The sequence below is a fragment of the Dermacentor variabilis genome, chromosome 9, assembly GCF_050947875.1.
Source record: "Dermacentor variabilis isolate Ectoservices chromosome 9, ASM5094787v1, whole genome shotgun sequence".
Taxonomy (NCBI): domain Eukaryota; kingdom Metazoa; phylum Arthropoda; class Arachnida; order Ixodida; family Ixodidae; genus Dermacentor; species Dermacentor variabilis.
This window is the reverse complement of record NC_134576.1, coordinates 95,020,674-95,041,781: the sequence shown is the minus strand read 5'-3', so window position 1 is coordinate 95,041,781 and position 21,108 is coordinate 95,020,674. Positions and strand designations below refer to the sequence as shown.

Genomic DNA, 21,108 nt, shown 5'->3' with positions numbered 1-21,108 from the left:
TAGTTCCCGTGCGGAGTGATATTCTATTACGTTTTGAATTTCGCCTACATAGTGCACTTAAGTGATTCTATCTATCGCCAAACTTTGTGTGTGCGTTCAAAAATTGCGAGAGAGAGTGCAATTGGAAGCCGGAAGCGTGTTGTATTTGTATTTTCCATTACCGCCGATCAACGGCGAAATCGATAGGAGCAGTACCGGCTGTCGACCATAGCCTCCAAGATCTTTCGATCTCAGAGGCCATATGCAATCGCGGCTATCTCCCGATTTCAGCGATAGGCGGCACTGGCATCTCGGAAGTTTCTATATGCTTAGGAAATCAGGCAAAATTATAACAAGAGCATGGTGGCGCAACCCACCGCCCTGTTTCGAAGGGGAAGGATCATAGCATCCGTCCACCCATCTATTTCTCTCGTTAGGCCTCGATGTGTTCAAAACGACGAGCGATCTCGAAAACTCCGCAAGGATATCCAGATACTCTGTCGTCGAAGTGGCTTGAGACTAAGCGAAAGCCGTTTGCACAGTTATTTGCTACGAACGAAGTGAATTCTACAAAAGCAACGCCAAATTCAGTTCGAACCGGGCGGTCGAGACCGCTGCCATGTATTTTCTTCAATCAATCAATCAATCAATCAACTTTATTTTCTTTGGATAGGAGGAAACTACGTAAACTGTATTGTGTAAACTGTATTATGTATTATGTAAACTATGTCAACCACCCGATGACGGTAACGTTACATCTGAGAAATAGCGTGCGTACGCTAAACGCTACGGGTTGTTTAGCGTTCTGCGCGTGCGCATTTCAATCTCACTATTCCACTAAGCCCGCTATTACGCTAAACACGCTAAGCTAAAACTGTCTATTGCCGAAGCCAACGTTTCGGCAAGACTTGTTTTCGTCAGGGTAACAACTGCGCTCTTCCGTCGTCATATTGTCAAAACGCTGGCTCAAGGGACAACCCTTATTCAGCTACTGTTTATCGTTTCAAGCGCCCATCTTTTCGTAAACCTCTGTCTTAATTACTACAGAAATAAGCAGATGAGCCTGAAATATGGTCATTTTGTTAGTTACAGGTCTATTACCTTAAACCCAAAATGCTTGCTTCAGGTACTTCTGGTATAGATTGAGAAGTTATAGCTTCTGCACTCTCATATGCGGCGTATGTTCAGGCATGCATTCTGCTACGCAGTCCTCGCGTTTCCTGAACCGATTGTCGGTGGGCCAGGTATGTTTCTTATGAAGATATGTGGTAGTTTGTAGACATTGATCTTGGCGGGCGCTGTAAAAGTATGATACGTAACGCCGCGAACGGTGGTACTTCGTCTGGCGCAGGCAAAAGGAATTTTCTGAAAAAGAAAAAAGAACAAGGACACTTGAGGGGCTGATAAGACGGTTAAATGACAAACATATCTGCTCTTTACCACTATCGTTTCACTTACTACGGATGATGTGGTCAGGCTAGGCAGGAATAATAATTGTATGGTATCATTTTGCATATTTTTGTTAATATATGCATCCGAAGGATAATAATATGCAAATGCTCTACAGGGATCCCATGGCTTAACAGCATAAAGGACAAAGAGCTCGTTAAAGTAACATGCGTCCTACTGTACATTTTTTTTTAATGCGTAAGCATTCTAGGGCTACCTTCCTCGGAAATCTGTCCGTCCGTTCGTAATGCATGACACGATGCACTCCTTAGGTATACATGGGGTCCTAACGGGGTGCCTATGAGACTGCCTTATAACTACATGTGAATACTGAGATTTATTATAGTGGCTACGTATAGTAAATACTGAATAAGGATTAACAATAATTAAGGTCAGTAAAAGACTAATAAGATTAGGTACTACAAACTTAGTTGAGCCTGAATTGGACTCCTTAATACTAATGAAGGCTAAGGAAGCATGATGGGAATTAATGAATAATCTAAATAATAAAAATTAGCATATTCCAGTTATTAATGTTATATTAATCAGGGCTAAACAAGAATAATTCAGCGTACTTAGCATTATTTAAGCCTGAGTTTGATTGAATAGCATTATATTGATTAAGGATAATCACGATTAATCAATATTTATTAGATGACTTAAGCCTGATTAGGATAAATAACGATGACATTGCTTCAGCCCAATCAATATTAATAACGCTAATTAAATCTAATTATTGCACTACTTCGCCCTATTTACAGTTAATTACAATTACATATATTGTCCTATCTGATTATTTCCGACTAATTAGGACCCCAATTAGGTAATTTCAACATGTCATTGACATATTTGCAGAACGTTGCTTCATCATTGACAAAGTGAGCCGTGGTGTGCGTAAGGTGGCCACTAAATCAATCATTCGTTCCACGAGTGAAAGATGGACGACTAAAAAGAACGCTTACGCATTATCTGACAAGTCCCACAAGGAGTTTTTCTTTTTTTGTTCCTTTATTTATTATTGTTTGTTTATTTGTTTCAGAACATTTTTTTTTCTAAAGTTGGTACGCCAACACGTGTGCGTACGCGCGTAAATGAGGAGCAGGCACTCGGGAACGAACACTTTCAAGTGCGGTACGACTCTTTGATTCTTAGATACCGTTAACAATTTCTACGTATCGGCAAAGTTATTCTCGGGTTGCCAATTATGTCAATACAGCCTCAAAGTTATTCAGTGTCACACCGCTCTTTTTTTTCTGTGTGCGTGTGTGAGTGTGGTTTGTTATTGTAAATTATGCTCATGTAGAAAACCTCGGGTCGCACTGCGGGTTTCTTGCCAAGGACGGCTCACTCACTCCATGTATGCCAAGATAGGCTACGGCGTACTGTTTACAAAGGTCTCCTTGAGGCGTACCTAAGCGATAAACTTAAAATAATATAGCACTGGCGTAATTAATTAAACAATCTTTCATATTACCCTAATTATGCATCATCATCATCATCATCATTACTCTGTTGCCCGAGGAACAGTAGCTCAGACACTGCTTGGTATGGGACAGTAAATCACAGGAAGCACGTGAACGCAACTTCAAGAAGTCAAAATTTGAGTTTAAATTATGAATGAATCTTTAAGCGTCGTATAAGAAACAGTTAGACCAAAAGAAGAATAGGCAGTAGAAAGAAAAAAACATTAAAACGAAAAAGTTAGACACCTGGATTCGAATACGGAGAGAGAGAGAAAAAAAAAGCAAGGATAGGAAAAGCAGGGAGGTCAACCAGAAGAGCATCCAGTTTGCTACCCTACACTGGGGGTGAAGAAAAGGGGAATAGAAAGATGAAAAAAGGGAGACAGTAAGCACTGAGTGCGTGTGGGAGGGACACTATACAGAGGGACACTATAACCGTTCCCTTAAGCCGGTGCACTTCAAGTACTGCACTAGTGCACGATTCGCTTTTCGAGCCAGTGACGGGTGCGGCCACGGTCCGAGTATCTTTGACTCGGTAAACGGTCTCGAGTCCAGTCGGCGTAAAGTTGCTCGCAGAGAGAGGCATTGGACATCGTAGCGAGGGCAGGTACACCATAGGTGCGCAATGGTCTCCTCGCACCAACAGGAGTCGCACATCGGGCTCTCGGCCATTCCCAAAAGATAGGATTATGAGTTCGCGAATGCTACTCCCAGCCACAAGCGGTACAGCAAGGTTGCTTCGCCGCGGGAAAGGCTAGATGGCAGTTGTAACCGCAGCGTGGGGTCCAGTTTATATAATCGGCAACTGAAGGCACTTGAACTCCAGAGATCTTACGACTTTTTGCATGCATGCAGGCATAGTTCCCGAATTATTCATAGCATCAAGTGCGGTCAACAATGAAGGTTGACAGAGAGAGATGTATATATGCCCGAAACTTGTCAAATTATTGTCGCTTCTACGTGGTTATTAAAAAAAAAGAATGGCGGTACAACATTAAAGCAGCAAAGTAGCGGTTGTTTTATTTTCCTTGTAGAAAGACAAAAAAAGGAGAACGCCACGAAGTACGCTGAGGCCATAAAAATAAAAGGCAGCCGTACGAACTATTTTCGTCGCTAAAACAGAATGACCTTGTAGCAAATGAGAACAACAAAATGTGCTTTAAAGGTGAGCATGCCTCTGCAATGCGCAACCGCAAGAGAAAAAAATGATAACCTGATTATTCTTGAAATCTCTTATTCTTAAAATTCTTGTAAACCATACTTTACCTAGTAAACCTTTAGTTAGCATGGATTTAGCACTTTCAAACACACGCGCACTTCTCTCCTTCCATGTTTCGGCCAAAACGTTCTCGTCGCCGTCTCCTAAACGGAACGCGTGAAAGTTGACGGGACCTAAGCTTCGTCGACGTGTTTTGAAGATACATTCCAAGTCAATACGCCCCTACAAAATCTACTGCGCACGATCTTTTGGACAAGATATTATAAAATATGTGCTGACTATGAAATGGAGCATAAATTATGGGTATATGATAGTCGTTGGCCTGTCATTTTGACTAAGTGAACACGCAAAACACGTGGCTTCATGAACATGCAAGAGTTCAAGATTGCACTCACTCGCACAAGCTAAAAGACATTGCTTCCTAGACTTGAAGTTGTTCATATTTTCTTTGCAGGTGGAATATTCAAAGCTTTCGCATTTTCGTGTCACTTTGTTGTAACCAAATCTTCGTCCCTTCTGCTCGTGTGTGCATGACTTCTTCGTAGCTGGAATAATCGGCTGTGCACAGGGATCCTTCAGGAATTCTGCGAATACAATAATTTGAGAATAATTGGGGAAATCACGTGCTTGAATGATGAATCTACATACGATATTAGTAATAGCACGCCAAGAATAGCTGCCACAGCTATTTAAGCAATAACCGTGTTTGTTTACTCAAAACACAAGCTGCCGTGTATATTCATACGTAACCTTCCCGGTTGTCAGTCACTGTCTCTCATTTTCGGGTCAGTATAGTTCCAAACTAAGTAACGTGCGAAAGCATAATACTCAAGATTTACTGTTCCTAAATTTAACATTTAACCTTTTTAAGGGAGAAAATAGGAACAAGAATGATCGACGAAGCTTCAACTGCATAAAATGAAATCGACAAAGTATGCAGTATCTGGGTCTACCATGGTCTGACTTTCTTTCGTAAATATAGCCCGGCGCCTGTTTCTTTTAATTGCTAAATTGTCCTTACGATAGTCAGTATAGCGCACATCTGTGGCAGCACTTGAAACTCTTTCTGAACAGCACAGCAGTATACGTATTTATATTCACAGTGGCATGACTTGCTCAAAAAGGTAAGACCTGTACCTCGCTACAGTTTTGTGAAGTACATTTTCTTTCTCATTGTCATAAAATATACGTTTAGGAGCAGTGGTATTGGCGATGTCACACTATGACGCTAGAGTTTAAACTGACACTCTCGGATCGCAGTTACCCCGCGACTAGCGACTATTTCATGGTGTAAGGCTGCGCTGCGACACGCCTGATGTCTGTTGTTGCAAGCAAACACAAGCAGAAGCCGCAAGATTTACCTCCAGACCATAGTATGGTCGTCTGTAAACAATGTACAATGCGTACAATAGCTGATAAGCAAGGAGTAAACGTTGTACATGTTTGTTTAGGAGTATGCAGCCACATCTTCCAGAACGCTTACAACGGAAGAGCCGGTCTTAAAAACAATACACAGTGCTCTTAGGCACTTCACCACAATGTGTAGAAACGGATCTCGAAGTTTGACGTCTTTCAGCTACTAAGGCTAATGTCTATTAACAGCTTGTCCCGGTTACGCCAGCCGAGCTTAGATTCTATAAACGTGTATGAAAATACAGTAAGTATTTAAAACCACTACAGTATAAATCTGAACATAGGTCGAAATTCTTTCTCGGTAAGAAACACAGCTTACGTCCCCCCGTCCTCTTATATAGCGCATTCAGTACATTGTGAGTTGTCATCGGGCAGCTGAGCAGACAAGTCAACGTAAGTGGTTGACCTATATGGCGCGCCAACCTAGGTACTAGTTCAAACGTTATTTTTCAGTGTCAGCTTAAGCGATTGAACCTGCATACATCTTATTGAAGAATAACAATATTTCAGTTATATAAAAACAGTAAAAAGACAAATGAGTTTCATAAAAGCTTCACTTTTATTCAATAAATATAAAGACGCGAGTAATTTAGAAAACTCTGAAACGTCTTAAAAATATACATATATTGACCTTCAGCGTGCGCGAGAACCTTATTACATAAACAATTTTAATGGGGTTTTTATTCGCCAGACTAAAACATAGCCAAATTTGAAATCGAAGATGCCCCAGTGCCCAGAGACTATTCCACGACAAAGTCGAAAGATGAGCCGATTGGTACATGAATGAAGTTTGTATTTTATGCTGCTTTTTTCACCTTTTATCATTCCACGAGAAGGATTTGTAGAAGCTAAACTGTATAAAGGTAGTGCACTAGCTAATTTAGGTAGCAGGGACATTTGTGACATTTGGTGCGTCAGTCACGTGCGGTGGTGGACGTGTCTCCGTGCACGTATCTACGCATTTGTTCACCAACCTTTAAGAAAGGAGCTGAGCCGCGAAAACTGGGAAATCGAAATTTTGTGAGACATCCATTAGGAGAGCACTGTGAGAGCAACGACATTGCAGTCGGCTCAGTAAAACCTCTGCCTCATTTTCGACTGCACAATGCAATGCATTGCGGTATAATAACCAGCAAACGTGAAAATAAAAATGAAGAGGTTAGAAAACTGGGCAAGTTGGTGTGAGCACTGAACAGTGCACGGAAGACGAAGACGAACGAAGGTGAAGACGCGACAGAAGGGTTGACTAGTCTAACCACGATGCTTAGATATTTGGTCATTCATATCTGTAAAAGTAGACATTTTAATTCGCACTTACAAGAGCCTTATTCCATTTCAGCTTATTTTCCTTAAAACAATGATAACAGGTTTTTCACCCCCCCCCCTTCATGGCCGATCCCCTAGAGTGGGTTGCGCCATTTCACTAAGCAAGACGAATGAGATCTTTTGCTTTCGTATTTTGTATTCGTATTTGTGCATTTGGACTGTATATTTACTCGTACCTTGGAGAAATTTTTCAGTTGAGAGTTAGCACTGGTGGTGTGTGTTCGCCGTCCTTCGTCTTCGTTTTCGGTGTGCTTTTCATAATAGCCACTAAGCTAACATGCTTAACAGAAATACATTGGGGAGGAGTCAAGAATAATTTCGGTAGCTATCAATTTTCTTGTGAACTAGACCGTACTTTATAAACATGTGGAACGGGTCAGTAATTGCAAGATTAATCATTTCAGTCGCGAAAGGCCATATTTCTTAAATAGTATTACCAATTCAGAAAAAAAGAACATAGCTTGAGATTGATTTAGTGAAGAATGCCGCTCAGTTCCTTGTTGCACAACGCTCTCTTTTATATTTATACCGCTATAAACTTTTCATGCGTAGAAATATCATATTAAGCCGCAAAGTGATACACCATGGTGTCTATGACGGATCAACTTCCCTTCCCATATTGTTTCAAATGTATATTACTGATATAATATGAATGCATAGAATCACTCAAACTGTGTTAGAAAGAAAAAAGGACACTGTGTGCTTCACAACCTAATAAAGCCAAGGAAAGCAAGGGGAACTGATTTGCACTTTTAATTGCTGTATAGAAATGATAAGCTAAAGTTAAATAAAAGTGGACGAAAATTCAACATTTTCCGTTTGTGTTGGCATTGCGTTCGCATTTCTTTTTATTGTTTTTTGATTATTTCTGCCCGAGTAGTGAACTTGGTATTTCGAGATATGTGGATCTAAATGTGGATCTATCTTGGCCATTCAATATAAATTAATAAATAAATAAATAAATAAATACAGTTCTTACCCTGGCAAAACTCATCACAATCTTCTTTAGTGAGGAAATTGTTCTTGTTGCCGTGACAACCGCCATATGTGAACTTCTCACAGCTCCCCGTGTTTTGATTAAAGTACCACCTTGGAAATGCCGCTCTGCACCTACCCACAACCTCTTCGAGAAAGCAGACATCCTTTGCTGAAGGCTTCTCAAGAATTACATTACCTGGAATAGAAAGAAACCACATGTTCTTGTCATTTGACATTATCAGAAAACAAGAATGTTTAACGCTACAAAAATAATGGCCAATCTTGCAGCCACTTTCAAGCACATCGGGAAATTGCTGCAATTCAGCTGCTACGCAAGCTGCAGCTGTACGCAGAACCGGTTTCTTCTGGTTTTGTAGTCGAAGGCTTGGTTTCTAAGCAAGGATCCGTGCAAACTGTATAGAGAGAAGCAGAAAAGAAGCATGAAAAAATTTTTAGCGCTTTACGTGCCAAAACCACCACATGATTGAGACGTGCCGAAGTGGGGTACTTTTGAACTTAAATGAAGAATTCTGGCAACCTGGGGTTCTTTAACGTACGTCCAATGCGTTGTATTGTATACACGTTGTGTACACGCGTTGTGTTTGCATTTCGCGTCCATCGAAACGCGGCCGTAGCGGCCGTTATTTCATCCCGCACCCTCGGTCTTAGCAGCGCAATGTCAAAGCCACGACGCCACCACAGTGAGCTCGCATAACAAAGGTGAGGAGGTTAACCGAAAAACAAACGCCCATTGTCTTACCGTGGGTTGGAGAAGAGGCGCACACAACTAAAAAATCATGCGGAAGTGTCAGAGTCATTTAATCACCTCACTTTAACGGCGGAACTTCAGTAGCGCCTTCGTAGCCTTCAGATGAGTAAAGCTACATAAGCCGGCATGATTGCGGTAGCGAGGAATCTATCGAACAAGACCTCGGTCATTGTCCACGTTGCAGCACCCGGAGAGAGCCTCTCGCGACGGCGCTGGCACACCTCGACGTCCGGACACTTTCTGAGCACACATGCTTTGCGGTGAGATTTTTTTTTTACCGCGGATACCGTCATCGTTTACTTTTTTTTTTTACATGAACGTATTCTCTGCCGAACTCCAGCGGAAAACTGTCCCATGTACGTTCGTTCCACAATCATCATCAAGCGAATTTTTGGCATTCCCCCGCAAGATTGTAATACTTTGTCGTTTTCTGCCCACCTAACGGTAGGGAAAACAGGCATTGACAAAGGTTTCCTTTAGTAAAGGAATTCTACGCTTTCCCACGTATATTTGCTGCACAGAAAATGTTTAGGTATGATCTAATTTACAACTGCCTAACTCCTTACAGAAACACAGCCAGCAGCCTGGGCATCTTTGAGGATAGTAAAGATGGTATCGCTCTCTTGCGTGCGGGATATTCGGTGCAGTTCCGGCAGTGCCACCTAAGCTCTAACGACGCTCACGAGGGTTGCAATGTGGGCTTGTTGGTTATGTATCTTCAAAGGGTGTATGGTAGCGCGATTAAAAGACGGGACAAAAGAAGACGCACAGGGCGCGTCGAATTGCTAGCGTCGGTTTCTCGGCGAGGAAGAATTTCTGCAACGTCGGTCACCACGCTCTGACATAACTGGGAGCAATCGTGCACTATCGCCCACGCTGCAATATTAGTGAGACTTGAGTCCAGCACACCAATTTTGTGTTCGCGATGGCTTTCCTTGTTGACTGTCCTTGAATATTATGCTTGTGCCCGGGAACATTTTATTCAACCTGTTGTGCGCAATATCGACTTTTTGTAGAAAGTTGGTTTCTATCAGTAGCTTTTGAGAACTCTGTTTTCGTGCCTCTTGTCCTGCCACTGCCGGGAATTACTGCCGCCTGTTGATTTCATGCATTCTGTTAAGTCCATTGACCTTCCCTTTCCGATGCAGTTTCGCCCCATACGCAGTCACTGTCGCATCGGTTATACCTATGACGCCTGGTAGCCTACGGGACGCTGCCTACGTTGGGGAGCACCACAGGCCTCGCGTTGCTTGTTAACGCTGTCATTGCGTCGCCCTTCTAGTGAAACTGCAAATAAGAAAACAAATCGGCAGTGACTTAAGTATCCTTATGTGATTTGAATGCGAATGCATTTTGACTTCTCTAATTAATTGTTTACGTCGATGATACGAGACGTCACACAGTGTCACGTGCCCTTCATTACTCAGCTACTTCAATCAACCTAGTCAAGCTTGTTCTAACTTGTACCAACCTCAATCTACCTTAATCCACTTAAATCTACCTTAATCCACTTTAATGCACGTTGCTCTAATTTGTACCAACCTTAATGTGCCTTTAACTCACCTTTAGCAACTTTTATTCACCTTCATTCACTTTAGTTCCCCTTAATTTAATTTACTCGCCCTTAAGCCAGCTTCCTCTCACTTAAGCCATCTTACTATGACGTGGCGGCGACGTGGCGTGTGCAGTGACGCAGAGACTAGGCGCACCTTTACACAGCCAGAACCATGGAGCGGCCGTGTCGTCGGAGGAGCGTGCGCCTGGGGGTCCGCGTTCGATTCCGACTCAGACGAAAGCGTACGAAATTTTATTTGCGAAGCCATTGATTTACATTGTTTCAGGAACCTCCGCGAAAAATTTGACGTCAATCGCAGCAACATTTTACGTGTTTCTTTCTCTTTGCGGCGTCGGCTATCTTTAGTACCACTGACGCCAGAATTTCTGCCTCATGGGACATATGATGCTTTCGCATTAATAAAAGACTGCGTTGATATTTGTATTTGTGAATGTGCAACAGAGCTGCATTGTTCTTTTGAGAATGCCCGTTTCACTTTAGCTTTACGACCAATTTCTCTGAAATAAAGATTAACCATCTTTCTTTCTTGAAGAAAATAGTGTCAACTCTGACAAATTAGAAAGCTACGAAGAAGAATTCTTTTTTTTTTATCAGCGAGGCTTTCCTATTTTTTCTGGCAAATCAACGTGGGCTTCCTTTGTAGCGTCGTGCTACTCTCGGGCCGATCATAACATTACATTTCATATACACAGGAAGTAATATCATATGAAAGTTAGAGACTTTTCTCACGGCTGGCATTCGTCGCCAAAGCATTGTGCGTCACATACTAATTAAACATCTGCCTCCTGTAATTCGATGTAACTCAAGATCGCATAGTTTTGTACGTCGGAATGAGAGATTTAATTATTATTTGCATCGCTTAGAGAAGCTGAACCTATTTGCCCTCGTTTGTTTGTCTGTTTCTTTCCTTTTTGGTTGTGTTTTTTTTTAGCCTGTTTGCTTGCTTGCTTGCTTGCTTGTGTTTGGTTTGCTTGCTTGTTTGTTCAAAGGTGCAGAATGACACGTTCCTATGAACAGCGGCGACCGCCCACCGCTCGCGCTCTCGAGCAAAACATGGTACGTCACCTACTGAGAGCACGAACATTGACAATATGGCGTTTGACGTAATCTTATGTCTATCACTTTCAGTGGTATTATACACAGTGCTTTCTTTTTTAGACGACACTGTTCTTTTTTAAAGAAAGACGTTATAAGTGCAGCTGACGTGCAAGGCAAGGAAGACCCATCTTGCCGCTAATACCGTTTCTTTCAGTACAGTAATGAAAAAAGTTATTTACCTTGTCTATTAGAAGCTTTGGGGCATTTCTTTAGTGACAAATTAAGAGGCAGCCACATTATAACAAACGGTAACTTTTTTTTCAATGATATTGCATTGTTGTTTCTTTTTAGCTTTAAAAAGACCTTCATCCCCAAATTTCAACGCTCAATCGATAGAATACCAAAACCAAGCTCACCAGCAGCGCAAGGGAGGCAGCCCTGCTTTTACGCCAGGTGCAAAAGTAGTGTGATTTGCGCATGCGCATGGCAAAATTTGAATGTTGACGTGTCACGGCGAATACTCATACGGCACATCGCGGCCGACGTTTGCCAGGCAAGAACGCGCCGTATCACTATCTGTTGAGAGATTCATTTTCAAACTTCTGCGCGCATGTTGACCTGAGACTGCTGGGCTTCGGTATCTTCTTTTCTGCCACCGAGTCTGCGTTTTGAATCTGTGCTTTCCTGCGAGGACACGCCCTACTCACAGCCTCCGATTCTACATCCGATCCCGACGGCACAGCCTTCGCACAACGTATGCTGCAGCGTGGTCTTCCTCGCTTTAAGCTACAAATGCGCTGCGACTGCAGAGCGAGAGAGAGATAGGAATATAGGAAGGCAGGGATGTTAACCAGTCAAGAGTCTGGTTGGCTACCCTACGCTGGTGGAAGGGAGAAGGGGAAGAGAGAGAAGGGAGAGAGAAGGTGTAGATACGTGTACGGACAGTACTTGAGTTAAAGCCGCTCACGCAAACCAGAAGTTCTGAGAAAGCACAAAAGTGCCTTCACTGCAGAGTGTGCGGAAGTGCCTGCAGGCAAGAACAACGTCGATGAGTGCTTAGCTCGCATTTTCTTACCTGAGCAGTGTCGTTGGCATTCTTTTTCATTCATAAAGTTGTTTTCATTGCCATGGCATCCGCCGAAAGTGAAGCGCTGGCATTCTTTTGCTGTACGGTTGAAAAACCACCTCGGTAATGAGGCCCTGCACACTCCGACTGCCGGGTCGAGCAAGCAATAATGGTTGGCCTCAGCTTTTTCCAATATCACGATGCCTGAGATACCTGGAATGATAGCAAAGCACGAGCGCTTCGCGTTATCTCTGCTTTCTTAAACCGAAAATTTACATTCTTTGTAAAACTTCTGTCTACCTCCAAGTACTGTAGTCGTGCCTTGGAATGCGGCAGTCCAGAAACCATCGATTTCCTGTATCCGCATAAGGAAAATATTCGTGTTATCCGAAAGTACCAGTTGTTTAAGAAAGTCACGCACTTTCTTTCTGACATTTACACACGGTCGCACTTTAGCTTCGCCCAGACATTTAAAGCCTGACTAGCAAAAAGCAAATCGATTAATCGTTCATGTATGTGACATGGCGTATTTATTAAAATAAGACCTGCCCTTTCTTTCTGAATATCTTTTTACAGAGTGCGGGCCTTACACCAGGCGAACTTACGGCTGCTCACTGAAGCACCGAACTGCATCCCGACTGCTATGAATAATGAGGCAACTACTGGCTATGAGCACATGCCCAGACGGCGACCATTTTCTTTTTTTTTTTCAGACACGGGCAATACCGTGAATATATCCTAAAAATCGGAGTCTCAAAAAAAGTCATTGTGACGGTAAAATTCATTTGTGATTCTTTATGGCATCGGCGCAGCGAAAGATTTGTCTGCAGACTTCTGCTCAGTGTTCTTCACCGATCAAATAAAGTTCGCTTGAAATTTCGTGATGACCAGGGCCGTGGGTGGGCTTCGCGTTCACCCATCGCGCAGCCCGTCTTCTTCGGTGGTACCCTTGACGCCACGATATACCGCGCACGTGGCCTTGACTCCGTGACACTGTCAGTTTACGCAATGCTGCGCTAAATCTGTTTGGATCTTTCTCGGCTTCACAGTAACTGCCGCTCCGTCTAGTAAGCGCCCAGGGAAATTGGATTAGCCTTCGGTGTAGGAACCATCTGATTGGTCGGGCACCCAAAATTCGCTTCACGTACGTAGCCGTCTCTCCAGTCCAGGCTCGTGATTTCAGGCCCAACCACTAGCGTCGCCTATGCGCACAAACGTTTCGAGGGAAAAATTCCCGCAATGACGCGCCATCTGCCCAGTGTTAGGGTTGGCGTCTGACACCACGTGTTGAAAGAAATTTCAACCGACCAACTCACCCTGCCTCGTCGAAACGAGGCGTGACTTCGCCTGCTATTGTGGGCGTCCTGACCCATGTGCAGAAAGAACTTTCTCTCACCCGACCTTTTACCAGGCCTCGTCGAAATGAAGCTTGACTTTCTAATTCGCCATGACCATTTCAAGAGTGTGCCTGTCTGCCGGAAGCCCCGCAGTGTACAGCCACTTTGTGTGTGTGCGTGTGTGCGTGTGTGCGTGCGTGCGTTCGTGCGTTCGTTCGTGCGTGCGTGTGTGCGTGTGTGTGCGTTCGTGCGTGCGTGCGTGCGTGCGAGTTTAGAGAGGCCCTTTCCTCGAATTGGACCTAGAAGATAATTTCCACGAACCCGCAAAGCGCAGAAGAGGCGGACAGGCATCTACAATTCCGGGCGGCGGGACGACTTCTTCCTTTCAGCAGGCTCGGTATAACCACAGGAGGAGGGGCCCCCTTTCCATGCCGGTCACGTGATATCGACGAAAGCACGATCCCGCCCACGATTGTAGAGAGCCTATTTAGGGGCTCCGAAATGTACTTTTAATCACTTCATGCTCTTCTCATTTTCTTTCATCTACCTTTGAATAAACCTTGCAAGTTTCGCACTAGAAATCGTCTCGTCCTTGCTTGGTCGCCATGGTCTTCCCGATGACTGCAGCCCGCCGACAACGCCACGCTACCCAATAAGTAACGTCGGTCGAGCTTCGATAGGCAGGCGCCGCTACTTCTAGGCAGCAGTACGATACGCTACCCTGGAGTACGCAACACCAGCCAACCGGCCAGCTAACTAGCGCTGCTGCGTCGGAGTCGACGACCAAGGTTTCGGTATGGTCCTACTTCGGCTACTTTGGCGCACAGAGTTAGATATGACCCGTGAATTTAAATCGGCCACCACAAGGGCGCCGCCATGCTGCTACTCTGCACGGGCGCTCAGGCGCAGACGGCGAGATGCGATGCAGACGAGATTTCCCATAACCGCGATCAAGAGCCTCCGTCAGTTTGGTGGCGCCATCTAATTAACGTGGGAGATCATCCTCGTCCGGCCGGGGCTGGGCGCCCAAAGGGGCTTCTTGGACCCGGCGGAGAGAGTAGCCAGGATCACTGGTGTCCTGGAATAGGGACCCACCCAACCACTTCCCTCCCACCCTACCCTTTTCCTTATTCCTCTCTTCCCTCTCAATAATTAATAAAGTGTTTCCCCCTCCTCCTTGAAAGGCCTCCTTTCACGCACCATAAATTTTACATCCAAATTGTCCAACTACCCGTTATATCTTTCTATACGTACGTGCGTGCTACGTGTTATTATACGTACGTGCTACGTGTTATTGCTCGTTTTTGCGTAATATTCTGAGTTACAAAAATGAGTCGTACTAACACGGCGCCGCTTTTGCGGTTTCCACCTTCTCCGCCCAGCCTTTCTTGTAGAGTTTTTCTACTAACTCTATGCTCTGGCATGTATCCGGCGCTTCCGTGCCACACGGTGATGGTGATAATCACATCATAAGCAGGACAACTAATGCCATCTAGTAGCGGCTCCCGGAAATTAACCTGCATGCGAGCAAGTTCGGGATACTGTGAAACCTGGCTTCACAGTATCCCACTCTTGTGCGTATCTTCCACGAGGGCGGGACTTATGCGAGTAAATACAGTATGTACTTTTAAGGAATACTCGCACCAGCGCCTTTTGAAACCTATGAGCTCCACTACTTACTTTACAGCCTGCCTTAACGGAACCGAAGAGCTCCCGAAATTCGGCAGCTGTCGCTTCCGGCGGTCATATGGAAACTGCACCAGTGCCGCTATATTTTGTAAGCATCTTCTGTTCTGGTGTCTGTATATTTATCTACAACTTCAGTATTGTGTGAGAAACCGCCAAGTGTGGCACCTTCTCGCATAAAGAAAAGGTGAGTGGTGTCCGCATCTGAATTTTAGTGTTGTCACTGTTGATGTTGCTGACGATGATGACAATTATTTAAATTTCTGAGCACCAAGTGAAGCGTTTAGCCGCGCTATTAATACGTCATATAAATGTTACCTAATAAAATGAGCTTCTATATCTTCGCGGGTGATAACGGCAACATCGTGCGCGGGATACAAGAATTCATTCCTGTACCTAAACTTTTGAAAGTACTGAATAAAGAAATTATTTGAGCTGTATTAGAATATTCTGTTCTACAATATCAAGAATGTCACCCTTATTATGAGAGGAAATTTGGTAAGATCGGTGGCAAGGCCGCTTTGAGGTTGACAAACCAGTTCGCGGTGATGTCACGAATTGTGGCGGTGGCTGCTGAGACCTATAGTTAATATTTTCTCGGTAAAAATACCCTACATGTTATTTTAAAAGAGCGATACCCTAAACTTTTTCAAATCTGAAGAACTTTCACAACGCCACAACAGCCAATACGAAGCAAGGCTTCTAAATCCACGAGTTCCCACCAACATGCTGGCGCCGCAGTTTTTGCACGGAATTCACAAACATGCAACACTGAGCTTCACTTTGTAGTCGAATAAGAAACCTGTTATCGAGATGCGCGTCATCTGCTACCGATTATGTGGGTACTGCGCGCCTGTTATATTTAAAGTAATTGGTTTTCACAATAAAACCTGCAGGAAAATGGTTAAATTATCTTGAGAGAGTGCATACAAGTGTGATGTTTTTTGCTGCGATGAGTAATCTTCAAAAGCCGTCATACATATCGTCTGTTAGCACGCTGACGGCACGGTGTGCTGTGCTCGCAGTCACGATAGTTCTCCGGATTCCTGCAATTTACTTAGAAGTATAAGGAAGGAAGTGAATACTGCGGGTATTCTTTGTGAATACAAAGCTTTTTAGGCTTAGACACCAGAGTGAAAGTCTTCCTGCACAGAAGAAATCGAGGCGAAGGGGCACCACTTTATTTGCGTCGAATCGTAAGTTCGGCTACGAACGTGCAAGCCAAGCCACGGGCTAAAATACCACCGCTTCTGACGCCGCGAGACCCGAGAACTTTCCGACAAACGTCAACTTGCACATCGCCGTGCTGAGAAAAATGTTTCAACAACATGAGCCGTGTGCGAGCGCTACTTCGAGGAGCATTTTACTAATTGTATTGTGCCTTATTCCGAGCGTGCGTCTGTGACTAATAAGGGACATTGTTTCTTCGAAGCTACCCTCGAAAACTCTAGCAGAAATAACAAGCAGGATTTCGCCGGGATGCTGGTCCCTAACGTAATGCTGAAGAAGACACAGTGAGCTGAACTTGCACATGCGCTTCAAGCAAATAGGATGCGAATAAAAAAATGGCACGTGTTGAGCAAGTGAAGAAAGAGTATTTGTACAAAGATGAGGACGTCAGCATGTTGAAAGACTGTCGACAAACCGATTCGTTGTGACAAACTTGGAGACGTTTTGACAAATGCGACGACAAATATCAACAGCCATGCAGCAGCATAAACCTCAGCTTCAAGTGCAGCGGTGGTATTTAACAAGATAACGACTTATGTGTGCAATGCAGCTGGCAGATTTTTCTTCCCTTTTCCAGCCCGAGCCTCCTAGACTGGTCGCTTGTGAGCAGAACGAACTTGAACTTGAAAACTGAATCGTCCAGCCAAACCATTGCTCGCCTGCACTTCCGTGTGGCGTACAAGAACATGGCTCCTGGGCGTACTCCAGAGAATACAAAGCAGCTTGCGCTACGCTGTGTGCATTCTGAGCGCTGCGATACAGCGCCGTGTTTCATTTAAAGCTATGGTTTGCTGTAAAAGCTTGGCGTTGTTGGTTTAGGTGTGCGGCCCAAGAATTACCTCATTACATTCAAATACTCGTAAACGGACATCGAGAGTCTAAAATATGATTTTGCATGCTAGAAGCTGCCACTCTCATCATAGATCATAAATTTAATCATTGATCATCGAACAAGGTAAGTTTTTGTTCTTCTTCTTCTTCTTCTTCTTCTTCTTCTTCTTCTTCTTCTTCTTCTTCTTCTTCTTCTTCTTCTTCTTCTTCTTCTTCTTCTTCTTCTTCTTCTTCTTCTTCTTTGTTGTTGTTGTTGTTGTTGTTGTTGTTGTTGTTGTTGTTGTTGTTGTTGTTGTTGTTGTTGTTGTTGTTGTTGTTGTTGTTGTTGTTGTTGTTGTTGTTGTTGTTGTTGTTGTTGTTGTTGTTGTTGTTGTTGTTGTTGTTGTTGTTGTTGTTGTTGTTGTTGTTGTTGTTGTTGTTGTTGTTGTTGTTGTTGTTGTTGTTGTTGTTGTTGTTGTTGTTGTTGTTGTTGTTGTTGTTGTTGTTGTTGTTGTTGTTGTTGTTGTTGTTGTTGTTGTTGTTGTTGTTGTTGTTGTTGTTGTTGTTGTTGTTGTTGTTGTTGTTGTTGTTGTTGTTGTTGTTGTTGTTGTTGTTGTTGTTGTTGTTGTTGTTGTTGTTGTTGTTGTTGTTGTTGTTGTTGTTGTTGTTGTTGTTGTTGTTGTTGTTGTTGTTGTTGTTGTTGTTGTTGTTGTTGTTGTTGTTGTTGTTGTTGTTGTTGTTGTTGTTGTTGTTGTTGTTGTTGTTGTTGTTGTTGTTGTTGTTGTTGTTGTTGTTGTTGTTGTTGTTGTTGTTGTTGTTGTTGTTGTTGTTGTTGTTGTTGTTGTTGTTGTTGTTGTTGTTGTTGTTGTTGTTGTTGTTGTTGTTGTTGTTGTTGTTGTTGTTGTTGTTGTTGTTGTTGTTGTTGTTGTTGTTGTTGTTGTTGTTGTTGTTGTTGTTGTTGTTGTTGTTGTTGTTGTTGTTGTTGTTGTTGTTGTTGTTGTTGTTGTTGTTGTTGTTGTTGTTGTTGTTGTTGTTGTTGTTGTTGTTGTTGTTGTTGTTGTTGTTGTTGTTGTTGTTGTTGTTGTTGTTGTTGTTGTTGTTGTTGTTGTTGTTGTTGTTGTTGTTGTTGTTGTTGTTGTTGTTGTTGTTGTTGTTGTTGTTGTTGTTGTTGTTGTTGTTGTTGTTGTTGTTGTTGTTGTTGTTGTTGTTGTTGTTGTTGTTGTTGTTGTTGTTGTTGTTGTTGTTGTTGTTGTTGTTGTTGTTGTTGTTGTTGTTGTTGTTGTTGTTGTTGTTGTTGTTGTTGTTGTTGTTGTTGTTGTTGTTGTTGTTGTTGTTGTTGTTGTTGTTGTTGTTGTTGTTGTTGTTGTTGTTGTTGTTGTTGTTGTTGTTGTTGTTGTTGTTGTTGTTGTTGTTGTTGGCGGCGGCGGCGGCGGCGGCGGCGGCGGCGGCGGCAACTATTGCTCTAGTAGCCGACGACGCTTTGAGGGCGTCGCCATGGAAATGTACCCGCAATTTCTTCACCCAATTTAGCACGAACCAGCAGAAACGAGCAGCAACAATCTAGGGCTGGCCCCCTATAGACGCAGATGCGAAGATACATAGCGACCGTGACGATTCCTGTGGTTCTCTCGGTACCCGAAGTACACAACAGCACAACTGCGATATAATAATTTAATATACAAGTTTGCTACCCCACCGAATGGGCTCAAGTTTAACAGGCAATGCGCAATTCAATCTACGAAATTTGGGGTCACGGTTTAAAGGTTTGACAAGTTCATTCAAGTTTCCTTGGACTAGCTTAAATTTGCTTTTCATTAAAATAAAATTTAAAGACTCGTGTTTAACGTGCCAGAGCCACGACATGATTATGAGGCGCGCCGTAATGGGGGACTCCGGATTAATTTTGGCCACCTGGGGTCCTTTAACGTGCACCTAAAATGGCGTTACGGCGGAGTTTCGTGAACTGTAAAACATGGAAGGAATATGGCCATAGCCACTACGGCACCACGTTGCGTGAATTTGTTTTCCTCACGCCGCCTATTCTTGGTCAACCACCTATAGTGGACATCCATCATAGTCCCTTAGGTTATCATTACTGCTACTACTACTGATACACCGATATCATATGTCTCATATGATTTAGGTACTTGGAATTATCTGAGGTATTTCCAAAAATGTTGCTTACGTGTTTTCAGGTGAAAATTTGGTGATCAAACCGACAGTAAAAGTTCATACTTACTGCGTGAACCCGAGAACTGTATTAGCAAGTTCATTAAATTATATTATGGCGTTTTACATCTCAAAACCACTTTCTGATTATGAGGCACGCCGCAGTGGAGGAGTACGGAAATTTAGACCAAATGGGGTTCTTTTAACGTGCACCTAAACCTAAGTACACGGGTGTTTTTGCATTTCGCCCCATTCGAAATGCGGCCGCCGTGGTCGGGATTCGATCCCGCGACCTCGTGCTCAGCAGCCCAACACCATAGCCACTGAGCAACCACGACGGGTAACCAAGTTGATAATTATGGTCCCTAAGTGACATACGGTAATGGGTGCCAAGAGCGACAGACTTGCTAAACTCTGCCTGAACCAGCAAGTATGCACCCCGAGTGATGCCACTGCACCGATCCTGTCGATGTGTGCAAAGTCGTCAACACAGCAAACAATTAGCGACACTGTGAGAAGCTACTACACCCAGGGTTCGCGAAACCGTTCATACGCACAACGCTTTCCTGAAACAACACGACGACCAATGGCGGTTTCTTATAAGAATATAGTGGAGCTTCAGGTCAATCATAAATATATTTAAGAATGAAATGCACCTTTAACTGTGAAAACTTGGTCATGAAACGGAGAGGAAAAGTTCGCGACATTACTGCCTCGGTCTATTCGAGACGCCGAGCAATGTGAATCCTTTTATGGCGAAACATTCATTGAAAGGACAAATTTCCTCAAAATATTTGTCTTAACTGACGGTTGTGAACGAATAAATTCGTCTAGCATGTAATTACGGTCGAACAACACACTTACCCCCAAGCCACAATCTAACGCCGAGCGTGAGCAGATGCATTTCGCGTTGTCGTCCGCGGGTCGACCTTTCCTGCTAAAGCAAACGACGTTCACCTTCACGCACATAAAAGCTCACCATCGCTTCTGCGATGTGTGCTCAGTCGCATGTAACAAATACAAACAAAAACGATCGACTCATGACGCCAGCAGCGTTCCAAAGGTCATAATACAGGGCTAAGACACAACCACGAACGAAAAGACATAAAATAAACACCCGTCACGGGCGCTTCTCAGAAATGTTTCATCCAAAATACCATAGGGTACCCGTATATGTTGTGTTGCCTTTGCAATGCGTAGGCGTCACAGCTACAACAGACAGCGTTAGGCACGCCTGTCAAAACCAACACAATCATTTGAAACGTTTGAAGAAGCTATATGTCCGGGTTATGCTAAGCGAGAAAAGCATGCCTCACGCATGCAATACACTTTTCTGTGATATTTGAATTAGCCTAGGCAGCTGCCCTCTGCTAGCAACGTTACCGATAGCTCAGGGGGCCTCATGCTTCATTTCTTTGAAGCAGGAGGTCCTTCCTCGCCTCACATTTACCACTCTTAAACTTCTTGCAACTCTGCACATTCAGGGCAAGGCCCTTTTTGCATACACGTTCTTGTCGACATCACACTATTCCTTGTACACGTCCCATAGCGAGCACTAATAGAATCTAATTATGACTTCTTCTGTATCAAAAACAAGACA

At 43.6% G+C, this 21,108-nt stretch overlaps 1 protein-coding gene across 1 annotated transcript; it reads right to left on the bottom strand.

Moving 5' to 3' along the window:
* Positions 1-620: 620 nt before the first annotated feature.
* LOC142557165 (carboxypeptidase inhibitor SmCI-like) lies at positions 621-20,503 on the bottom strand. The gene is made up of 5 exons (XM_075668829.1): positions 20,373-20,503; positions 12,286-12,489; positions 7,829-8,023; positions 4,506-4,694; positions 621-1,344 (listed from the first exon to the last, which is right to left on the bottom strand). The coding sequence occupies exons 1-5, from the start codon at positions 20,410-20,412 to the stop codon at positions 1,130-1,132; spliced, it is 843 nt and encodes a 280-aa protein (XP_075524944.1). The 5' UTR covers positions 20,413-20,503; the 3' UTR covers positions 621-1,129.
* Between the last annotated feature and the right edge of the window lie 605 nt (positions 20,504-21,108).

Bases quoted from the DNA above. Each gene is read 5' to 3' on its own strand.
- LOC142557165 (XM_075668829.1), bottom strand. From the start codon at position 20,412: ATGCATCTGCTCACGCTCGGCGTTAGATTGTGGCTTGGGG. The intron at 4,695-7,828 runs GTAAGAACTGTA...TTGTATTCGCAG, and splicing joins TTGTGATGAGTTTTGCCAGG to AATTCCTGAAGGATCCCTGT. The intron at 1,345-4,505 runs GTGAGTGCAATC...TTTCTTTTTCAG, and splicing joins ATGTCTTTTAGCTTGTGCGA to AAAATTCCTTTTGCCTGCGC.